This window comes from Aethalodelphis obliquidens, unplaced genomic scaffold, assembly GCF_003676395.1.
Source record: "Aethalodelphis obliquidens isolate GAN/ISIS:26980383/991018 unplaced genomic scaffold, ASM367639v1 scaffold5, whole genome shotgun sequence".
Taxonomy (NCBI): Eukaryota; Metazoa; Chordata; class Mammalia; order Artiodactyla; family Delphinidae; genus Aethalodelphis; species Aethalodelphis obliquidens.
This window is the reverse complement of record NW_020837949.1, coordinates 22,510,288-22,534,845: the sequence shown is the minus strand read 5'-3', so window position 1 is coordinate 22,534,845 and position 24,558 is coordinate 22,510,288. Positions and strand designations below refer to the sequence as shown.

At 39.5% G+C, this 24,558-nt stretch overlaps 1 protein-coding gene across 14 annotated transcripts in view; it reads left to right on the top strand.

The window, feature by feature from the left end:
• Positions 1 to 24,558, top strand: part of NRF1 (nuclear respiratory factor 1) — a 135,729-nt gene that overhangs the window by 73,425 nt on the left and 37,746 nt on the right. For 9 of the 14 annotated variants that reach the window (XR_003431890.1, XR_003431891.1, XM_027101947.1 and 6 more), the window contains 6 exons: positions 11,367 to 11,525; positions 12,554 to 12,751; positions 13,817 to 13,918; positions 20,405 to 20,562; positions 20,751 to 20,856; positions 22,147 to 22,205. Coding sequence is in view for 10 of the 14 variants with exons in the window: in XM_027101947.1 (XP_026957748.1) it covers positions 11,367 to 11,525; positions 12,554 to 12,751; positions 13,817 to 13,918; positions 20,405 to 20,562; positions 20,751 to 20,856; positions 22,147 to 22,205 (782 nt within the window). In the remaining 4 variants the exon portion in view is untranslated. The remainder of the gene's footprint in view (positions 1 to 11,366; positions 11,526 to 12,553; positions 12,752 to 13,816; positions 13,919 to 20,404; positions 20,563 to 20,750; positions 20,857 to 22,146; positions 22,206 to 24,558) is intronic. The other 5 variants (XR_003431892.1, XR_003431893.1, XM_027101951.1 and 2 more) reach the window with 3 other exon arrangements.

Here is a 24,558-nt window from a genome sequence, read left to right as displayed (position 1 = left end):
TCTCACCTGATCAATATTGGCAAGTCCCAGGGCTCTATCTGTAGTTTTTCTCCAAGTAATCTCATCCTGTCCTGTGAGCTTTATATCCCATCCGTATGCTATCTGTACCCCGGCTTATACCACTGTTAGATCTCCAGTACCTAACATGCCTGAAACAGAACCTTTGACTGCCCCCACTCTCCACTCCAAATGTGTTCCTCCCCTGGTATTCCTCATATCAGCTGATGGCACCACGGTCCATCGGGTTGCTCAAATCCCAGCATAGGAGTCATCCTTGGTTTTGCCCTCACTCCCCGACAAACCTCATCTAATTCATTAGCAAGTCATGTCATTTCATGTCTGAAATGTATTCTGAATCTGACCATTCTTCTCAGTTCCCATCACCACCCTTGCCCAAGCCTTTAGCATCTCATGCATGGACTGTTTACAGTGATCAGTTCTATTGATCTCCTTTCTACTGCAGTCCACGCTCTACAGAGCCACCAGAGATTTTTTAAAAAACTTAAATCAGGTAATATCACCCTCTTGTTTAAGCCCTTTAATGGCTTTCCACTATTCCTAGAATCAAATTAGACTCTGCCATGGCCTCTGAGACCCTATATTAACCTGGCCTCTTCCAACCTCATTTCTTATTCTCCCCCTCAGTCACTGTGCTCTGGCCACACTCACCCTCTTTCTTCCTGTCAAACACTCCAAGCTCTTTCTTTTACTTTTTCTATTTCCTCTGCCTGAAACATTGTTTTCCCAACTCATTGCATGATTGACCTTATCTTATTCAAAGTCTAACTCAGATATCACCTCCTGAGACAAGCCTTTCTTGATTATCCCATCTAATGAAGCTTTCTCCTCACCACCAAGTTACAGCCTAATACATCCCCTATTTTATTGTCTTTGTAACACTTACCACTACCTGAAATTATCTTATTTGTTAACATTTATACTTCTGTGTGGTCTGTCTCTTCAGCTAGAGTTGAGAGCAAGGGCTTAGTTCTGTTCTTCACTGCTGTCCAGTCAGCTGCCTGGCACCAGATAATATCTGTATTCTAAATGCAGTTGGCCCTCCATATCCGTGGGTTCTGCATCTGTGGATTCAACTAACCTCGGATTAAAAATATTGGGGGAAAATATTGCAGAAAGTTCCAAAAAGCAAAACTTGAATTTGCAGTGCTGCGCCTATTTACATAGCTTGTACATTGTATTAGGTATTTTGGTAATATAGAGATGGTGTAAAGTGTATGGGAGGATGTGTGTAGGCTATGTGCAAATACCGTGCCATTTTATATAAGGGACTTGAGCATCCTCGGATTTTGCTATCTGTGGTGGGGTCCTGGAACCAATCCCCCGCAGCTACCTAGGGGTGACTGTAGTACTCAGTCAATATCTGTTCAGTAAATGACCTAAGAGGCAGAGCAGAAATGAATCCAGGGCGTGGGTAACTGGGTCACAAGTCTCCTGAGTGGGTGTTCACTCACTGCAGACATTGATGCTGCAGCTCAGGAGATGGCGCTTTATTTTTACCTAAGTCTGAACTAACAACTTGGTTTGAAGTAATGCAGTATTTTAGAAATACAATGCTGAATTGTAATCTTTTGATTGTTGGATTCACAGATCTTTCTGTGGACACTTGAAGTATCTGGATAATGGTTCCGAAGGAAAGCGTTATCCAAACTTTTTTCCTGTCATTTCATACCTGCTGTTATTCTATCCCTAGGACCATTCTGACTGGTTAAAGAAAACATAAAGTGAATCTTATCTGATTAATGTACAGAATCTACTCGGTATCTCAGATAGAAAGTACATCTAAAGCTAACTAAGCTTCTGATTAAGAAGCTTACTTAATCAGAAGTAAGGAGTCATCATTAAGGAGAAGGAGTACACTATGTTTAGGTAAACTCCTCTCCTGCGATGGGCATGTTTTGCTTCTTTGTCAACATTTGGCGTGTTAGGTTGAAATAATCTGAGGTTTTTATTATATTAAATCATGGCTACTGATAATTAGGAAAATTTGGGGATGGTCACAGAAGTCAGAGCAAACAGTTTAATTTCACATTGGAGGTAAAACATTTAAAACTATTGTTTTCCATTTTTATGAAATATGCACTCAGTAGAGCTTGGTGCAGTGGTACATCCAAGGGAAGCTGATACTAAGTCATAAGTCGGTCTCAGAGGTACTTTGTTGGATGCATCTTGTTGGATGCATCTTCTTTATTGTTGTACATTCCCTCCTTAACCGTCTCACCACAGATGACGAGTAAAAAATAACGCATAACAAATAAAACAAACATGGTGAGGAGGAGTGAGCAGGGTGATGAAGAACCCAGCTTCCAGCTGAACAGGAATTTCTGAGGAGTCGGATCCTGCGGTTCCTCCCCCCACTACCCTTTTTTTTTTTTTTTAATTGTGTTTTATTTTGTTTTCCTTAAATATTTGCTTTCTTCTTAATGTTAGCAAAACACCTTTTTTTTTTTTAACTTATTGATCCTAAAGCCTTTCACTATTAATGGTAGTAAAAGCAGGGTTCTATTTCAAACCAAACCTAGATAGGCAAGGTTATGGGAATATAAAGCATCATCAATAGAATATACATTGCTACAATTTTTCCAGAGGGCAGGTTGGCAGAATTTTAAATGTGCATGTCATGCCCTCCAAGTAAGCAAAGATGTATGCTCATGACATTGTTTACAGTAGGAAAGTCTGAGACCAGTGTGATTGAATAAATTATAATAGTGGTGTTTAGAATTTACATGGAAAGAAGAGCAGTTTAGCCCAAAAAAGAGACTATTAGTGACTGTGCAGTGAAATATTAGACACTAAAAATGATGATTTGCTCTCTATTGCAGTAGAATAATACTGTGGTATATTAAATTAAAAACTAGTTATAAAATAGCATTTCTTATGTACTCTAATTTGAGGGGTTTAGGGTTTTATTTTTGTTTGTTTTCTTCTACTTGGGGCCGGGACGGCTAGATTTCTCTCCCCCCCCCCTCCCCAGGGAATACAAGATTGAGTTAATTGATCTCATTTGTTTAAAACATGCACAGGAAACTTGCCTGTATGTGTGTGAGTGTGTGTGAAACTTTAGATGGATATACACCAGTATATTAACAGTGATTATATATGTGTGGTGGCATTATGGGTGATTTTCAGTGTTTTGTCTAATAAGCATGAATTTCTTTTATAACCATAGAAACCCCAAATTGAATTTTTTAAAGTGTAAGTTTGTTGATGTTTCTGCTTTGTTTTGTCCAATGATTTTTTAATGTTCCAGTGAAGATGTCAACTCTTTTCTCTCTCTCTCTCTCTCTTTCTCTCTCTCTCTCTCTCTCTCTCTCTCTCTCTTATTTTTCTCTTCTGTAGCTACTGTGTATTGGAAGGCACAACACTTAAGTTCTTTACGGGAGTATCTCATTTAAACCTTGCTCTCCAGTGTGAGAGAGAGAGAGAGAGAGAGAGAGAGAGAGAGAGAGAGTGTGTGTGTGTGTGTGTGTGTGTGTGTGTAATTTCTATTATAGTCAAGGAAGAAGAGCTCAGATATGGTCTGTAGCCATAAAGGACAACGTAAGTTTAAGTGGACACCAATTCTAGAGTTGAAACCATATGGATAATTCATGACTTCCTTGAAGTGATAAAATTCCAGAATTATAAAAGTGCACTGGAATAGAGATGGACTTGGGGTTAACCAGACAGTTCTATTAATCATCTTACCTGCACTGCATGCTATGGAGATAACTAATGTTTATATTGATGACCCTAATTTACAAGTATAATTCCATATACAATCCTAAGATGAGTTGTGAATCATCCAAAGAGAGTAAATTATATTCAATATTGTTCTAAAGTTATGTGTCCCATTATTTTAATTCTTTACAAATTAGGAAGTTAGCTGGAAGATCTAGTCTTTAAATCCCCCTTCTACTACATAGTAGCCTTGGTTCTCAGTTTCATCTTATGAAAGTGAGAATAATACCTGCCCTCCTACCTTATGGAGTTGGAGGAAGAAAAAATGAGATGTTATATTGGAAAGTACTTTGAAAACTAAGGAATTACACAAAGGTGTTATTACTAATTATTAATACTAGTTATATACGTTACCTATATTAACTTTTGAATAATCTGAACATACCATTTCTCACCCATTTTTCACTTAGAGCAAGTTAATGAACCTAGATTTTTTTTTTTTTTTTTTGCTCAGCAGTGAAGTGGCCAATACAGGTCATAATGTATTAAAAAACTGAGGCATAAAGAGAGGAAGCAACCTATGAAGCAAGCTAGTGACAAACAAATAGAACTTAGCGTGGAGTCCATATTGGCAGTGCTTTCTTCTGCCTCTCTCTCTCCTCCTGCCCCCATTACTGTCTCTCCCTCTTTTTTTCAATGAAACTATACTGCCATCATCGCTCAGACTGAGTATCTCTGGTAATCTACACTGGACAGTTAACTGTTGTAAAAGAATTTCTTGACTTGCTCCAGCAACTATCAGAATTGTCTTCTGCAACAGGTTGAAGTTACATATAACATAGTATCTTAAATTCTGTGTGAGCTGAATGTCCTGATTCTTTCAGGAAGCGGCTCTGTAGTTGTGGTTTTTGTTGTGTTTTGCTTGTTGGTTTTGATAAAAGTGTAATTCTATACGAGTAAATAAAATGTTTACCTGGAAAGCTTCTGTTTTTACTATTATAAATATATCTTGATTCTGAGAAAGTCTTTTTTGGTGTATGTGGTAAAAAACACATAGCTCTGCAGTATTTTTAGTGAAAAAATGAAAACTTGAATTTCTAGGCACCTTTAAGAATACTGGCTAGTGGCTAGAACTTATCCCATTTCTGTCTGCCTTTTTTGTGTAAGAATTGAAGAAGGTTGAGAAAAGGCTTAGGAGAAGAAATCATTAATATGGTATAGATTCTGCAATCGCATTTACAATGAAATAATGAAGTCATCTTTTTCAGAGATTTTGAAAGCCAGGTCAGCAAAATTTTCTTGTATACTTCAGACCAGAGACCAGAGGATGGGCTAAATTGTGCTTCTCAAACTTCAGTATGCATAGGAATCACCTGAGAGTCTTGTTTGTTTAAATGCAGATTGTGAATCAGTAGGACTGGAGTGGGACCTGAGATTCTGCCTTCTATCTTCTAGGTGATGCCAATGCTGCTGACTCACAGACTACACTTTTTTTTTTTTTTAACCTCTCTATTGGAGTATAATTGCTTTACAATGGTGTGTTAGTTTCTGCTTTATAACAAAGTGAATCAGCTGTACATATACATATATCCCCATATCTCCTCCCTCTTGCGTCTCCCTCCCACCCTCCCTATCCCACCCCTCTAGGTGGTTACAGAGCACCGAGCTGATCTCCCTGTGCCATGCGGCTGCTTCCCACTAGCTGTCTATTTTACATTTGGTAGTGTATATAAGTCCATGCCACTCTCTCACTTCGTCCCAGTTTACCCTTCCCCCTCCCCGTGTCCTCAAGTCCATTCTCTACAACAGACTACATTTTGAGTTAAAGGACTTGTATTGTTTCTTATAGAGTCTTTAAGCAATAATTATGATTTTGCTAGTGGAAAATCAGTTATGTTCTTTACCACATTTGAGTCCTATGGGAGTCTCTTGTTCTTGGGAGGTTGTTAATCTTTTTGGACTTTGTGTTAGAAGAGATCCAGGCAAAGAATATAATTATAGAAAAAATATCTCTGGAAAGACCAGTCCAGTATTACTGGTTAAAATCCACTCCTTTTCCCCCTCTCCCTTTCCTCTCCTCCCTTGAACTTATTGCCCTCCTGTTACTCTCACTGGGGCAATCTTCGTTGCTTTAATATTCCCTTGGAGTGATGATGCAACAGGATAGAAATTCTTTACAAGTTTTCAGGGGAAGCCTTCAGAAGCACTCAACACAGCAACTGTTTCTTTGAAAGAAATTATTCACAGGGATTGACATGTTTTACTTAGAAAACATTCATCAGTTATCAGTTTAGGTTTTTTGAGTATTGTTTTGTTTTGAAAGAGCATAGATCTGGCCTCTTCTACCTAAAGAGTAGAAAATTATGCTAAGTGAAATATACCAAACACAAGGGGCAAATATTTTGTGCTTCCACTTACATGAGATATCTAGAATGAGCAAATTCATAAAGACAAAGTAGAATAGATGTTACCAGCGGTTGGGGGAAGTAGAAATGGGGAATTATTGTTTAATAGGTACAGAGTTTTTGTTTGATGATGAATTCGTTCTGGAAATAGTGGTGATGGTTGTACAACATTGTGAATGTACTTAGTGCCACTGAATTGTACATTGTAGAATGGTAAATTTCATGTTATGTATATTTTACTACAATTAAAAAAATTTTTTTTAAAGAAGAAGGGCTGGATAAAAAGTATTTAAATTAGTTCAGTGGTCCTTAAACTGGCTGCACAGTAGAACCACCTGGGGAACTTAAAATCCTAGTGCCCAGGCCACACTCCAGACCAATTAAGTCAGAATCTTTGGGGATGAGATATAGGCTTCTGCAGTGTTTAAACTCCCCGGGCAATTCCAGTGTGCAGCCAACTTTGAGAACCACTGTTGTAGATCACAGTTCCCAGCTGTTTCTCCTACTGTTGTGTCAGAATCTATGTGCAGAGTAGGCTTTTCTTACTGTCTGAAATGATCAAAAAAGGTTGATGTATATGATGCCACTCCACATTTTGTAAATTTTAGGTAAGCAGGATGAGATTAAGGGAATATAATAGAACGCAGCATATTTTGAGAGTAAAATAATTGAGGGGTATATTCAGGAATACCAAGAGCAGGGAGCACGCATATAAATTCCATATTCAGGACAGAACTAGATTAGGGAAAAGTAGTTGCATATTATATGACAGAATAGCTAGAACAGATTAATATTTCTTTCAAATTAATAAGAAAATTAGAAAAATAAGCAAAGCATTACGAACAGTTGTAAAAAGGAAAAATAGTAAACGTAAAAAGAGTCTCAGCCTCACTAGTAATGAAAATTAAATCATTTCCCTAACATCCGATGAGCCAAAATAAGAAAGGGTAATTAAAAAATGTGAAGGCGACCCCTGGGGCTGCACGTGAACCCCCAGGCGCCCTGTGGCCTCGAGGCAGCTGGCAGGCAGGGGTCAGGACCTGCCCCAGCCTAGAGGCTGTGGACAATATACAGGTGACAGAGCTATGCTCTCATTTCCTTTTGGAAGCAAAATGAAGGAAAAACATGAAAACAAATTAAAGATTTAAAGCTTTTTTTTTTTTTTTTAACGTGTGAAGGGAGGTTTTGAAATAATGGGTATTGTTCTGTACCGTTGGTAGGAATAGGATTGACAAAGTCTTTTAGGAGGACAGTTAGGCAGTATCTATTAAAATGCATATACACTTTAACCAGCAATTCCACTTTTCTGCTACAGAAATACTCACAGGTGTGTTCAAAGAAGCATGTACAAGCACTGTAAACAACCTAAAAGTTTATCAATAGGAGAATGGTTAAATAAAATGGAAAAATCTATACTGTGGATACTAAGCAACTGTTTCTTTAAAAATGAGATTATTCTAGTTGTACTACTGTGAGAAGATCTCTATGGCAAAATGTTGAGTAGAAAAAGTGAGTTATACTAAAATATGTGAATACGTGTGTTTTCTTTCATCACATAAAACTGCCTTTCCAGCATGTATTTATGTAAATGCATAGAATTTGGCCTGTACGAAAGGATGTTCATCAAATTGATGCCTCTGGACAGGTGTCTAGATTGGGGAAGGGTAGATCAAAAAGAGAGCTTTGACTTTATCTGTGTTATTTAAATTTTTATACAAAAGAGTACAACTAGGATAAGGTAGCAGAAACTGACTAATCTGAGACTCCTTCAAAGAGAAGGTGGAATTTTAAGAGCATTTTGATTAATGGGAGGGAGACAGTGTAATGGGTAGATGGGGTATGGAGATAGAGAAGCAGAAGTGTTGGCTTGAGAGAGGAGTGTCTTCATTGGCTGTCCCTTGAATTCTCTAATTTTATCTTTCCTTCCAAACTTGTTCTTCCCATGTTTTTATGGGAATGTGTTTTATGGGAAAATGCGATTAAGAGAAACCAGTGTTTCTGCTAGCACTACTACCGAACATGGGGATATAGGATTGGTGTTTCTAGTAAGGAAAGCCACTTTCATTATCCCTATGAACAGAGGTCAGTGGTACAAATAATTACCAAAAGTGAGCAAAAAAATCATTTTGCTTTTATTTTCTAATGCCCTTTAAATATCCATTTGAGTATGATTGGGACTGTCAACCTGGAAGTTCATAATTTTAAATTACAGTTATGAAGCCACCGTCCGAAAATTCTTCACTTTTCCTTCCCTGCTACATTGCTGTTTTTCTGTAGGGTATAGAAAACATCACCTTTCAATGTGGTTTGATTTTAGCTACCTTCTCTTTAAATCTGTTACACATTCTCTGATCTCTTCAGTAGATATGGAGTTGGCAAACATTTTGCTTTGAAAGGCCGTTTCTTGGTTACTGAACCTAAATGGACATCTGGAGCCTCAAAATTCCTCATCTCGGGTACATGCAGAGCAAAGAGAGAGGAAATGGGAGGAGAAGGGTACTTGGGAATATATAAGGATAATGCATTGTTGGACAGCAAAGTAACAAAATTTACAAGTGGAAAATTTCTAGCATAGTAAGAAATATTGTTTCATTTTGGCCAGATTAAAACTTCCAGTTTTAGAAAATCTTTTTTTTAAACCATCTGTGATTTCCACATAATCTTTACTATTGATTGCCACTGGCATGAATTTAATATCTTTTTTCTTTGCTGAGTGTGCCCTGGAAGGAGTGGTATTTTCTACTCTCTGCTGGTTTGAGGTGGGCTTACTGACCACGCTGGGCACTTGAAGCCCATCTAGAGCCCTAAATTAGAATGAGAGGCCGGGAAAGCTTGTTGCAGCCCAATTAAAGGATAGCCGGAGAGGATAGGCTTTACCTTTGCTGATCCTGTTGATTGTCTCCCCTGCGGATTAAAGACAAACCTTCCTTAACAAGCGCATTGAGTAGCTTGGGTTTCCAAAACTCTCCAGGACCAGTAATTAATCCAACTGGTAATGAGAGCACAGTGCTGAATTCTGGAAAGGAATCATTTAACTCTTTCTATACTGGACAGCTCATTTACCCTTATTAATATCCCTTTATTAGCACTAGTTATTTGGGACAGTATGAAAATAGTCTGGTGGAAAATTGCTTCTTTCAGTGAAGTCACATTATCTTTGCACTTAAAAGCAAAGATTGTCCTTCATCTCTAAACTGTGCAGTCTTGAAAAGTTAACTTTTGTAGTAGAAAGTGCTTTTTGCCTCTTGTTTGATGTAGGGGCAAATTTTGTACAGTTGATAGTTAGTACTTTAAAAAGCTAAGATCTGACTCTGAATTAGAACTTGTTAATTTCACTCTGGGCCCATTTTTTTAACTTAATGAGGTTTTTGCCTGTGGAAGTAACCTTTCCTTTGTGCTGCTTCCGTCTCTCCTGCCTCTCATATTAGCCTCTACTGTCTTCTTCCTGGGGCTTTGAAACATTTCCCATCCAGAAATTCTAGCACATAAAGCATCTTTTAAAAACTTTCATTTTTTGTTAATTTAGAGATATTTGGCCTTCTTATTTCATTATCTCCTCACTCTGCTGGGCGTGGATATAAAGAACTCTCCTTTTGGAGACTGGTAATGGGATTAAAAGAAAGAGGAAGACTTATAAAAGTCTCTGGTATGAGTTTATTTTGTTTATGCATCTGAGAAAGCTATTATTTCTTTATATGAAGAAATATAAATATTGTGTGTGAGGACTAAGCCTTTTCCTTCTCTATATAACTGAGGCTAGAAAAAGACACTCCCAGGAAGCCAGGATAAAGGGAAGAATGACTTTGAGATGCACTTTCTTAAAATAACTGAAGAAGTGACCTCATGAGCCAGCTGATAGCCTGGGTTTGCAAATGGATACATTTCTATTAGCCTGCTGCTTGATGCCACAGAGCCAAATATATAACGGAGTATATAATACCCTATCCTGCAGGCAGGAGACTGTCTGGGAGATGGGGGGTACTTAGAAGGAGGTGAAATGGCAGGCTTGGGGCAAGAATTAACGATGTAAGTACAGTCAGCAAGAACTATCTTTATTAGGTAAACATTACTGATTTGGTTTCATGCTTCCCTGTTATGTACTAATTTCTGTCATCTTCTAGTAAAATAGTATTTAAATGAGAACACTTGATATTTAAATAGGCTCTTTAATACAAGTTTTGCTGTACTCATTATCTCATTAATACTTAAGTATTCCCATTTCTATTTTTTTTCTTTCTCTATTTTACGGCTACAAGCCCGTGTCCTTGCGTGTGACTCATGCTAAAATTGTCCTCTCCTTTTGGTCTTAAGAGGCACTATGAGTGTGTTCTTAGATGAAGGATGCTGCTTATCTCTGGTATACTGTAGACCACCAGGTTCAAAGGAAAGCAGTAGGTCTGAGGAGGAAGATTATAACTTGGTAAACTGCTTCTCTTGCCAAAAATCATTGTCGGCAATTGAGAATATTCACAAAGTAGGCTCCCCTTCTCCCCCAGTATACACACACAGCGTGGTTACCATGCCAGGCGATAAAGAAAGGTAGTTGTTTCTGTGGTTTAACATCTGTCTGGTCTGGATTTGATTTGTAAAATAAATTTGAATGAAATTCATTAAGATCAACACATGCTTCATTACGTATATCTATATGTCAGACTCATAGACATTAGACTATCTTACTAGAAACTTTTTAGAAGAGTTTTAGGGTTATTTTCCCTTTTTATTAAGTAAAGCCCATTTATTTTCATATATTTTGTGACCAATCATGTTACCAAACTCTCGTTGTTTATAGTAGTTTTTTCATTTTATTCTCTGGGGATTTCCAGATACACAGTCATACCATTTACAAATAGTGGTGATTTTATCTGTTCGTCACCTCTTATTTCTCTCATCTAATTGTTCTGATTACTACCTCCAGAACAACATGTTGAAGACATGTTGACCTTGACACCATAAATGCATGGGCGTTCTAGAAGGGAAATAAGCTATAGCATCAATAGTACCTTAGGGGGCAGAAATCAAACATGGGGGCAGATATTCTTGATCTTATAGGAGCAAGTGTATGAAATACAGCTTAAGATGTACTTTACCAACATATGTATAATTCTCCATCACCCATGGAGCTAAAGTGACCTGTGAGAAACAGACGGTTCTCACAGTCACATTTTGGGGCTCTCCATAACCCTCCAGGAAGGCTCTCTTTTATAATCTTAGAATTTGTTGAGAGGCACAAACACATCCCAGACGTCTTTCATAACTGCTGATGACCACACTCTTGTTTTCCAGGCCCAGCTTCGGGCGTTTATTCCAGAGATGCTGAAGTACTCCACAGGTCGGGGAAAACCAGGCTGGGGTAAAGAAAGCTGCAAGCCCATCTGGTGGCCTGAAGATATCCCATGGGCAAACGTTCGGAGCGATGTCCGCACAGAAGAGCAAAAGCAGAGGGTGAGGGTTCCTCTGGCCTGAGTTTCCTATTGCTTTTCCATTCTGAATCAACCACCTCATTTTTATTATTCTACTTCTTATGCTATAAAGTCTAAAAACATTTGTGTAATAGTCAAACCTATCCCCCAAAAGAGGTTTGATATTCTCTGATTTATAGCCTTTCCCATCACTCCATCACTGTAAAGACTTGGGATGGCTCTGTGAATTTACACTTCTCTCTACATAGTTGCTTTTTGGAGCAGTTTTAATTTTATAAGGTGCTTGGAAAAACTAACGAAACTTGAAGTAAAAGGTATTAATCACTTTGAAGACTTGAAATGTCCTTATTTCTGATTAGCAAGCATCACTGTTGAAAATATAAATATAGAGAGATGTGAAGTTAGTGAAGTCTGCTGATAATGAAACTTATTTTAAAAAAGAAGAAAGACTAAACCAGGTGTCCTCCCTTACTTGTTCTGCATATTCATTTTTTTCAGTTAGCTTTAAAAATCTACTGAGGATCTCAAATAAAGCGACTTCCCTGGTGGTCCAGTGGTTAAGACTCCACACTCCCAATGCAGGGGGCCCGGGTTCGATCCCTGGTCAGGGAACTAGGTCCCTTATGCTGCAACTAAGAGCCCACATGCCACAACTGAAGATCCCACATGCTGCAGCGAAGATCCCGCGTGCCGCAACAGCAGACCCGGCACAACCAAATAAATAAATAAATAAATATTTTTTAAAATCTTAAATAAAATTCTTGACGAAAGAGTAACCTTCTTCTGTGAGAAGTTTAACAGTTGGCCTCAGGAAAACCCAAAAGTTAAACCCGACTTTGATCAGGAAGGAAACCAGTGTGAAATTGTTGGTACTTGGTGCTGAATTTCTTTATGTCCAAATCGATCTGTGGGAAATAATCCTGAGAGAGTTACTCCATGCAAGTTTGGTTTGGTTTGGTTTGATAAATAAGCAGCTGCTTATTCCACAGTAGAACTGAATAACCAACATTCTTTGTGACTTAATGTGCTTTTCTGGTCTTTTGATGACAGGTTTCATGGACCCAGGCACTACGGACCATAGTTAAAAACTGTTATAAACAGCATGGGCGGGAGGACCTTTTGTATGCTTTTGAAGATCAGCAAACACAAACACAGGCCACAACCACACACAGTATAGCCCATCTTGTACCATCACAGACTGTAGTCCAGACCTTTAGTAACCCTGATGGCACTGTCTCGCTTATCCAGGTGAGTAAACCTTCTGGTTACCAGATTGTGATTTCTGAGGCAGATCAGTGGGCACCTCACCTCAGACTGGAGAAAGTTGTCTTTTTTTTTTTTTTTTAATTTATTTAATTTATTTAATTTATTTATTTTTGGCTGCGTTGGGTCTTCATTGCTGTGTGCTGGCTTTCTGTAGTTGCAGCGAGTGGGGGCTACTCTTTGTTGTGGTGCGTGGGCTTCTCATTGTGGTGGCTTCTCTTGTTGCGGAGCATGGGCTCTAGGCGCACGGGCTTCAGTAGTTGTGGCATGTGGGCTCAGTAGTTGTGGCTCGCATGCTCTAGAGCACAGGCTCAGTGGTTGTGGCATGTGGGCTCAGTAGTTGTGGCTCGCATGCTCTAGAGCTCAGGCTCAGTAGTTGTGGCACATGGACTTAGTTGCTCTGCGGCATATGGGATCTTCCCAGACCAGGTCTCAAACCCGTGTCCCCTGCATTGGCAGGCGGATTCTTAACCACTGCGCCACCAGGGAAGTCCAAGAAAGTTATTTTTATATAAATTCTTGTATTAACTTTATACAGCTCCCCAAGATCTTCCTACCTGAACTCTATTTTTTGAATAATATTTTAAATTGTTTGCATTTTGCTAAATACAAAGCTATAGATAGCATTTCTAGACATTTCCAAATCAAAGCACTGTAAAAATGGCTTCCTTTTTTTTTTTACCATTTCACTCTCTCAGTGGCCAGGAAATATTCCTTCTGAATTACCACTTCTGAGGTGAAACGCAATTTGTTGGTAGATAGAGGGAGCGTCTAAAATTCAGATTGGGGAGAGAGTAGAAAGTTGGTTGACTGACACTGGGCACCAATGATGAAACATGATGGCTTCTCATAGTGACTTATATGGTTGAAGTAAAACTCTGAAACTCATGTTAGTGTCTGAGATGTGATTTTAGTAATTCATTTCATATTACAAGGCATATTAATCATTACCTCTGCTGAATTTGGGATTATCTGAATCTTAACTTCTGAGTAAAGGAGAGGTTGAAGGATCCATCCACTGACACATCACTTTCCATGTTTTTTCTTTAGGTTGGTACAGGGGCAACAGTAGCCACATTGGCTGATGCTTCAGAATTGCCAACCACAGTCACTGTTGCCCAAGTGAATTATTCTGCTGTGGCTGATGGAGAGGTAAGAAAGGATTCCATCTGTTTCCACTTAAATACTCAAATGTATAGGTGAGGGATAGGGAGGGTCCAGAAGACGAAGAGACTGTAAGTAGCCTACACGTCTGTAGCATTGTTTTATTTAAACCGTTTAAGACATCACACCATGTCAGTTTTGTGAAGTAGCTTACTCTGTGTATGTTAATTATAACAGTCGAAAGTTATGGATCCTGATGATTCAGGCATAACTGTCAGGAACTTACAATTGTATATTTGTAACATAGGATTTAGTACTTTTATGCTGTGAATCCCAAAGAATTTAATCTTTGGACTTTATGAAAAAAATTAGATCATTAAATCTAAAGCTGACTAAAACATTCTTTGAAGGGATATATATATATTTGTAAATCAGTAGACATGATTTATTGCATTTTAAATGAGCCTTTGAAAAGACTTCACAAGAAAATCCTTTCCTGGGAATTCCCTGGAGGCCCAGTGGTTAGGACTCAGTCATAGCGCTTTCACTGCTGTGGCCTGAGTTCAATCCCTGGTCAGGGAACTAAGATCCCACAAAGCTGTGTGGCACGGCCAGAAGGAAAAAAAAAAAAGGGACAGGAAAATCCTTCCCTATCAAAACTGAGATAATTATGGGATGTTAACTTAAAGGAAGGTAACTAACCTTTATTGACACTCGCTAAACTAAGCACTCCTCAACCCTAGGAAGTGTAGGTTCTGTTATCATCTTTGCTTTATACATGATGAAACTGAAAGGTTAGGTGACTTGCCCAAAGGCACAATGTAAGTGTTGAAGCTGGGTAACACAATTAGAAAAATGTTGTCTAAGCTCTGAGCCATTAGTGAAGTTCAGGAAAGGGTTTGTTAAGTCACTGTGGACTTTTCACCTAAAGGTTATACTTCTGAAATTTGAAAAATAGTCAACAAATGTCAAAGAGCAATATCAGAAATAAAGCTAAAAATATTATCTCACCCTTGTTCAAAACCATGGAATATTTCCACTCAGAACACCACAAAATCACTATCATTTGTGCATCTCAGGAAAGGGAGAGAACTGATACAGGTCATGGCTAGCAAGGTGAAGAGAAATACAGCAGGCTCCTGTCAGCCAGCATGTGTTGAGACCCCGCTGTGCTGCAGTTGAGGTGTTAGATATGTAGCGTTGATTTACACAGGAACCCAGCTCTCAGGGAGAGAGAAGCATCTGCATAAATGAACTGTGGTTCCTGCTGTCAGAGAGGCTGCAAAGTGGTCTGTAGCTTCAAGAGAGTGTTTCCAGTGAGGGAGCCTGTGAAGGTTTGGGGCAGGAGCTACCCTTTGCTGTTCCAGTATAGAAAGGTAGAAGTCAACAGATTTACTTTTAAAGGTATATAAACATCATGAAAGAGAATGGATTAGCTGAGGGGAAAATTCGTCAGTCCCCAAACACTAAAACTAGAGGACAGACACTCCTTGAAGTGTGAAAGAGGTAGCAAAGACAGTGGTGGGTACATTTATGGGATTTGTTACTTTTTACTTTTTGACTCAGTCAAAGTTATTTAGGCATCTCCCTACTGAATGTTTCCTGGGTACTCTTTTTTTTTTTTGGGTACTCTTTTAAAGAAAGTAACTTTGAGTTGCTTAAACACTTCTCTAGAGACTAATTCTTTGAAACCCATTTTACAGAATAACTTCACACAACCAATGTATCCAAAAGTTCATGGAAAATGTGAAGGATACAAAAATCTTAGTCACATATCTATGGCTTTTCCAGCACACTGATGTCGTTTTAAAGTCGTCGTGTGGAAGTGTGTGAATGATATATACAAATAACCTGTTGGTTAATACCCAGATTCAGTCAGATTAAAAAAATTCTAACCCCACACTTACAATGAAACAAAAATATGAAGAAAAGAAGCATAGGTTATCTCAGAAAGTGGCAAAATGTTTTAGAGTCTATAGTTTGCTTCTATGTGCCTTCTGATTAGATGTTGACATGGTTGTCAGCATCTTAGTTTTGAGCCATGAGGACTGTAATTAGAATATCTCACTGACTTGGGACAGATAAGACCATATCAAGCCAACAAAGCATTGCATCAGGTGCCTCAGTAGAAACATCCTACTGCCTGTATGTAGCATTGTTTCTCCAAGGAACAGAAAGTTATTTACAAAAATAAACAAAACCTATACTTCTGGAAGTTTTAAGGTTATTTTGTTATCCTAGCCTTGCCAGTGAGAGCTCTTACATTAGATCATACTGCATTTAACATCCAGTTAGTTGCAATTGGTTACATTTATAAGAAGGACCTTCTGTGGGCCTGTCTCTTCTGGTAGTAAAATGGTCTCCCAACTCTGAGTACTCTGTGTGCTGAGAATATCGAATAATCTAAGTAGTTATAAAGAAACCAAAAGAATCTCTAACCTAATGCAACTTAAAACTAATTAGGGACACAGAACAAATTACATAAACATTTAGAAATGAATAAGAAAAGAATTTCAAAATAATATGAAATAAACTATATATATTGATTTCAAAATACACAATTTCCATTTTGATGGCATATTTACAGTACAAATGGATTTGAGAATTTATTCTGTGGTAAGACCACCAATTGGTATGGGTGATATTAATTGCATTATGTGTCAGAAAAATTGAAATTTGAAAGAGAAATGATATCTGATAATAGTAGGCATGTGCTTCTGTTAGAAGAAACCAAAGTGCAGAGACATTAGAGACATGAATTTTAAACTGAACCATCAACACATGTAACAGTTTTGAAGTAGCACAGCTTATTTTAGGTGGGGTTTTTTTGAATATCAATTTATGAATATCGATTGAATATCAGTTTATTTGAAATATAGGTATGCTGAAGAGCAAGTAGGGAGAGCTGAATAAAGGAACATGTTCTTCATCTATCCATTAAGTACATGCTTTCTGAGCCCTGTGCCAGACACTATGTATACTATAGGTGGAGGGGAGTAAAGACCATTCTTGGGCTTCCCTGGTGGCGCAGTGGTTGAGAGTCCGCCTGCCGATGCAGGGGACATAGATTCGTGCCCTGGTCTGGGAAGATCCCATATGCCGCGGAGCGGCTGGGCCCGTGAGCCATGGCCGCTGAGCCTGTGTGTCCGGAGCCTGTGCTCCGCAACGGGAGAGGCCACAACAGTGAGAGGCCCGCGAACTGAAAAAAAAAAAAAAAAAAAAGACCATTCTTGCTCTTAAGGAGCACACAGGTAGGTGGTAGAGAAGAACACATCAGAGAAAATGGCAATCAGATAAGGATCTAGTAGAAGCAAGCCCAGGGTACTCTGGAACCCAGAGGAGAGGTCCTGAGCCTTGGACTATAGGGAGTTGTCTTTAAGTGGAGTTGTCTTGGCTCTAATCTCACCTGAGCTCAGACTAGAGGGGTGAACAGGAAGCAAAGGATGGGAGTTGTGTTCCTCTCAAAGGGAGCATCACATGCAGTGCATCACAGTGTGAAAGTGTGGAAAAGCCGAGGTGGTTCACGGTAGCAAGAGAGACAAGGATAGCCACAGTTTGAAGGGCCTCACTGTAGTGGGTCTCTCTCAGAAAAGCACAGAAGCTAACTGTACATCTTCTGAATATCTTTCCCTTCTAGAGTTTGTGGCCTTTCTCTGGGACATGGTGACATCCAGGCATAGATAACCACACAGTGGCTCCCAAAAGATGGAAAGGGAGCACAGCAAGAGCTCAAGCAAACACAACTCTAAAGCACTGAGACTCAAGAATAGGAAATTCCAAAGAAGCATTAACACTTAAGCTGATTTATTTATTACCTGTCATTACTCTGAATAGAAATCTCTTCATCTGCTTCTTCCCACTTCTCCACCCTTTACCACCATCCATTAATCTTTTGTGCCACAAATTTAACTTCCTTAAAGTATACTGTGTATGGCAACATTCTAATACCATTTTCACTACAAATATAGCTGTAACCGAATGTGTATGTATTAAGTTGCTGCCGTAGAGTATGAGTACTTGAGAGAGCTGCACTAGGCCATACTCAGCAATGGGATGGGCAGAAATATAGAGGGGCAGATCTGGAAAGAGGAAAATGCTACAGGGCTGGCCAGCTTCAGCTGGTGTTCTGAGTGGAATCATCAACCATCAATGGATTGGCAGTGTAACTTGCCATCTAAAGTGGCGTTGTTTGCAGTGATGCTCATTGGAATAATGAGATCAAAGAGGTAATACCTTAAGAAGCAAGAGTTTCGTGAATTCCTGAGTGGGCAACTTTGCAGCTCTACAGGAAGGAAGTAGGGTATCTCTGGCTCTTAATGTTGGGCCCTGGAGGCTTGCTGGCACAGCCCACTGTCTATAAGAACTCAGGGCAAATACTAATGTAGCTCAAAGGAATGTCTCATTCTCTGGGGAGCTTTTGACAAACATTTGGAGGAGCACTGTGACAATCCAAGTATAGCAATAGAGCCAAAGCGGGAGGCATTTTATTTTATTTTATTTTAAATTTTGTTTATTTTATTTTTGGCTGTGTTGTGTCTTCGTTGCTGTGCATGGGCTTTCTCTAGTTGCGGTGGGCGGAGCCATTCTTCGTTGTGTTACGCGGGCTTCTCATTGCGGTGGCTTCTCTTGCTGTGGAGCACGGGCTCTAGGCGCGTGGGCTTCAGTAGTTGTGACACGTGGGCTCAGTATTGTGGCTCACGGGCTCAAGAGCGCAGGCTCAGTAGTTGTGGGGCTTGGGCTTAGTTGCTCCGCGGCATGTGGGATCTTCCTGGACCAGGGCTCGAACCTGTGTCCCCTGCATTGGCAGGCGGATTCTTAACCATTGCGCCACCAGGGAAGTCCCGCGGGAGGCATTTTAAGTATCTGTGTCTCCTAGAGCTTGTGACACTTTCTTTGGGACACAGTAACATGAAGGCACAAGTTGACCACTCACTGGGCCCCAGAAAGAGCTCCAGTAAACACAGCTAACATCCTGAGACCTGAGTCTGTAGAAATAGTATACATGAGCTGCTTGATTTATCACCTACCATATTTTAGAATAAAAACTGCTTTCACTACCCCTGTTGCTTTTTGGTTTTGGGTGGAGGGGTGGGGGCGGGGGGCGAGGGGATACTTAACCAGTATTTATTGAGCAAAATGGACTGAAGTAGCTAGATTCAGGTATCCAGGACTGAAAAAAAATCTCTAAACGGCAAAGCATTGTACTAAAGTCAGTGGTTCTCAACCCGGGGCAACCCCTATACCCCTCAGAGAGGACATTTGGCAAAATGTCTGGAGATACTTTTGATTATCATGACTGCGGAGGATGTATTAGCATCTACCGGGTAGAAACCAAGGATGCTGCTAAACATCCCACAATCCACAGGACAGACCTCACAACAAAGAATTATTTAACCCAAAATGTTAATAGTGCTGTTGTTGAGAAACCCTGTTCTAGATCTAGAAAAGCTGAATTCTAATCTACTCTATATAACCAGATAGTATGTTTTTGTTTGTTTGTTTTGTTGCTTGTTTCGTTTCTTCATAATTCCTCCCCAGTAAAAGAAAAGCAGGTTTTGCTACATTAAAAAAATTGTTTACTGAATTTGGCAGTTTCCATCAAAAATAAAAATACAAAATAATTTTGATGTATAATTCCACTTCTAGGAATTTACTCAGTAAGTAGACTCACATAAACTATACAAAGTTAGTGTATAAGGATATTCATCACAGTACTGTTTGTAATAGCAAAACGCTGGAAACTACCTAAATGCCCATTAAAAGATGTCTGGTTAAGTAAATCATGGTGTATCCATATAATATAATGCTATGCAGCCATTATTATGAATCATGAATGAGTGAAGCAGTTTGATACATTCCAAAGTAAAATCATTTCAGAGCTGTATTGTTTATGAAAAAAAGCAAGGTACAAAAAGCATCTAGCAAGTACTGCCATTTTTCTTGAGTGTGTGTATGTGTATGTGTAAATATGCTCACATATCAAGAGAATATCCCTGCAAAGATGCATGAGAAATAGAGAAATAGGTAACAACAGTGGCCTTTGGGTGAAGGGTCTGGAGTACTGGCATTATATTCCCTTTGGTACAGTTTGAATTTTTTTAGAATTATACTTATGATTTATTCAGAAACTTTAATTTTAGAATAGGTACTATATTGATATGACTCAGATATTTCAAAATTTATGTAAAAGGTTGCAATGGAAAATCTTCTTTCTGCCTTCTATCCAACCTATTCCCACAACAACTCCCTCTGCACACACTGAGGAAAATATTTTCAATGGTTTCTTTTGTGTGAAACTCCTTCCAGAGTTTCTTTACGCAAATATAAGCAAATTCAAATATATATTCTAATACCCCCCTTTTTAACACCAAAGATATGCTAAAAACCCTGTTCTATACGTTGTAATTCATGTTAATTTAAAAGTATGTATGTATTTGGCTGAGCACATAGCAGTTTTTTAGAAAAATGACTTTTAAAAATCATAATCCTTTTGTGAGTTTGATTTTTTAACTATCATGTCCTTTTCTGCCTCAGGTGGAACAAAATTGGGCCACGTTACAAGGAGGTGAGATGACCATCCAGACGACACAAGCATCAGAGGCTACCCAGGCAGTGGCATCATTGGCAGAGGCTGCAGTGGCAGCTTCTCAGGAGATGCAGCAGGGAGCCACAGTCACCATGGCACTCAACAGGTGGAGGCAGGGGTGGGCGATAAAAGAGGAGGTCGAATCTGTCCCTGTATACAGATGTAAAGAGAAATGTTGTACCTCAGTTTGTCACAATTGGCATTTGGAACTTAATACCCTTAACCCATAGGATACTGTAAGTTGTTTTATAATCAGCCCTCACCTACTGCATTCCCATCCTATCCCATCCCCAGCAACCAGTCCAGCCTGACTTCCAGCTCAAGCCTTCTGGTCAAGGGACATGGGTCCCTTTTGCTTTATCCTATTCTGTGCTCCTTAACAGACCAAAAGCAGCAAGATGTAAGTACTTTGTGTTTTTAAAGGGGCCAAAGGATGTAATAAAAAATCAAGAAGCTTCAGGATTGATTTTCCTTTTATCCTACTAAGAAACTGCTTTTTGTTATGGCTATTAATCCATGTTTTAGCTGGTCAGGAGCTGACTTTACTGACTTTCAGGAGGTTTGTTTCCCTTGCTTATCAGTGACTTCGAAATAAAATAAGTTTTGGATTATTGGGAGAAACTGAATTTTTTTTCTTCAGATATGTTTAGGAAGGATACTGCAGAATGGAATACTCTAGTAAGAGGTAATTTCCAAAACTAAATTGTTTTGTTCCGTGCTTGGTTCCTTCTATTCGTTGTTGACAGAAAAAAATCATCCCCATATTATTATTCTTGTTGTTCATTGCTTACACAATTTTATTTTCAATGGACCCAGACCTTTTAACTAATGGTTAAGAGTGTGTGCTTTGAAGCCAGGCTACTTGGGTTTGAATCCCAGCTCTGTCACTTACTAGCTGTTTGACCTTGGGTGATTTACTTGAGCTCAATGCCAAGGCTTTCCTCTATGTAAAAGGTGGGGGGGGGTAAAAACAGTGCCTACTTTGTAGGGGTGCTGTGAGAATGGGAAAAGTCAATGCATGTGAAATCCTTAGTTCAGTGCCCAGCATATGGTAAGGTTGCTGTTAACATTATGTGCAGCAGCTGTTAGCCTCAAATAGTCTTTGAACTCTTGCGACATGCCAGCACTCTACTGGGTAAGGCTGTAAATAAAGAATGCTCTAAGATATAATGTCTGCCTTAAAAGAAATCATACTGTGAATGGGGAGATTGATTTAAGTAAAACACTTAGCAAACATATTACTCAGAGTGTAATTTACTGTCCAAATGTATGGTGTAGACTATGAACATAGTAGGAATTCAGAGTAAGGGGATCACTTCCTCCAAAATATGAAAATCAGCTGAAGTTTAGGTTGGCTGTGGTAGACACTAGAAAGCCTTGATAGGCTTATGTACAGAAGATTTCCATCAAGCTGTATAGTATAGTGGCTGGGAAGAGGGTTCTGAGGTCGTATAGATTCAGGTTTGAATCCTTCCTCTGCCATTTAGTTGCCATTTGATCTGGAGATATTTAACCCCTGAGCATTAGTCTCATCATCATTATAATAAGGATAATTTTCATCATGTAGAATCATAAAGACTCAATGAAATGATGTATATAAAACTCTTGTCAAAGTGTCTGGCCTGTAATTAGCATTTCAAGAATTATACTTATTATCATTTAACTTATATTTTAAAATTTGTCTACTTAGAATTGTTTACAGCAAGAAGAGATTAAAAGTAGAAGGCCAGTTAAGAAGAGGCAGTCCAGGTATGACTTGTCAAAGGCGTGGAAACTAGTAGTAAGAGTGGAGATAAAGTGACTGATTTTGAAGGAAGTATGGTAAGGACTTGGTTGGTCAGGTATAAAAAACTGAAACATACACAGACGCTTCTCCTTCCAGAGTTACCAGTGAGTCCCTGAGTGACCTGGGATAGAAACTTTTTTCTTAGCCCATTGAACCATATCACTTTTCAGTAACATGAAAGTCTTATTTGATTCCTTACACTTTGACTCAATCCTACTTGTACCTTTGAGAGAGGACACACAGATAAACTTCCTGAAAGCTATGGCCAGAGTGAAACCCTCCTTCCTTTTGGTCCGGTAACCCCTCACTGTAGCATGGGGTCTAAAAGGCCACCATCAAAGACCAGAAAAACTTCATTTCATCGAGCCAGCACCTTTGCTATTCCAGTGAAGTGGGAGTGTCCTGGGAACCCTGTACATAGTGGAAAACATGAAGCACATTCTGGCTCCCTTTAGTGTAAGGACCAGGGCTTATTTCTAAAGGCAAGGAGGGTAATGGTTTCCCCTGAGGGCTTGTTAACACACTCAGATGCAGCTGAGGTGGCTATAGTGTTTACTCCAAAGGAAGGAGAATATGGTTCACTGTGGCATGTAGGAGTAAAGAGATGTTGAAATCTGTTTGCAATCAGATAGTTCAACACCCCATGAGTGTTGGGGGATGGTGTTTTGCAGCCTCTGCTGAGGGTGAAGAAACCAAGCCTGGCAGTGAAGACTAGACTATAGCAGGCTACTAGGGGAACATCATGGGCTTCTAATTCCAGGAGCGGTAACCCACTGTCTAACGTCAGGAGGATTGGACTTAAGACACGAGCCCTTTGTGTTTGCTTCTCTATGGGATGAGACCCATTCCCAGCCTCTCCAAAGAATTCGTTGCTGGAAGTCGTCTTAGTGAAAAGTACACTGCGTGGTACTTTGTTCCTGTGGTAACAAAACGATTTCCTAGAGCTGCTCCCTTCCAGCCTCTCTTTTTCAGGTGCAGATGGAACAAGCATGGTTCTCTAACAATCACCTGCACCTCTGCTGCACTGTAAACAGCAGATGTGGGTGCAGAGCAAAGAGAGAGAGGCAGGCTACATGGAATGGCAGCTGGAGAACAAGAAGGCAGAGGGCTTCTCTCAACTGTTGAGGGGAAAGGGGATCAGGACAGGTGCAAGACAGACCTTTTTTTCAACCATGCTGTTAAAAGAATTTTGTATAGCAAGTTAGAATGAGGGCCCCGGGCTCAGACAACCTGTAGCCCACCCTCCATACCCAAAAGGGGTATGGAGAAATTGTCATTTAAAAATCTAGAAGCTAGTTAATTTTAATTATTTTCAAAATACAGAATAAATTAACACTTTTAGGAAGGAGGTGGAGAGAGAATCAAAGTGAACAAATGAAAAGCAGAGCGTCACACCTCAGACCTGTTCACCCTGAACAACCAGACAGGAAATGAAATCATCATTTGCTTGTTGCAATACAGTGATTAATTGGAAGTTTCAGGTCGTTGGTTAAGTTGTCCTAGACTTACATTCCCTCTTACACAAGTCCTGCAAAGCCAGTACAGTCCTTGCACATAGAGACAGATACATGATAAATACTGGTAGACTGAATCTACATTTGCTCTGGTAGAAATTTATGTGATGTTGTTGACAGGAAGACAGTTTTTACTGAGTGTCTACTGTGTGTAGTGCTGTGACTCAGTGCTATGGGGAAACAAATGCTCAAGAAAGTTAGAGTTGCTGTTCTTTTGCTGTGAAGAGACTTTGCTTAAAGAAAAGAAGTGAATCATATTTTTAAAGAAAAACTTACTCTTACCTTTTTTTTTTTTTTTTTTTTTTGCGGTACGCGGGCCTCTCACTGTTGTGGCCTCTCCCGTTGCGGAGCACAGGCTCCAGACGCGCAGGCTCAGCGGCCATGGCTCACAGGCCCAGACGCTCCGCTGCATGTGGGATCCTCCCAGACCGGGGCACGAACCCGTGTCCCCTGCATCGGCAGGCGGACTCTTAACCACTGCGCCACCAGGGAAGCCCAACTCTTACCATTTTTTAAAATGAAAATATTGACTTAAAATTAGAGATCTTACTAAAATAAAACATGGCTTTAATATATGAACTTGTATTTATTTGTCCAGTAACATGGGATGGACAACCTAGATCAGAAATCCTCTCTGGAAATAGAGGACAGGGACTATGCAACTGCCTCTTTTTCCTATAGGTGAAGGTGGGACACTTGCAGATAAAACGTTGACAGAAAAAAAGGTGGGGGGGGGCTTGTTAGAAACTTCTCATTTGTAACTGGTTTGGAAATGACTTTTGTTGAAAAATTGCTAAGTGGT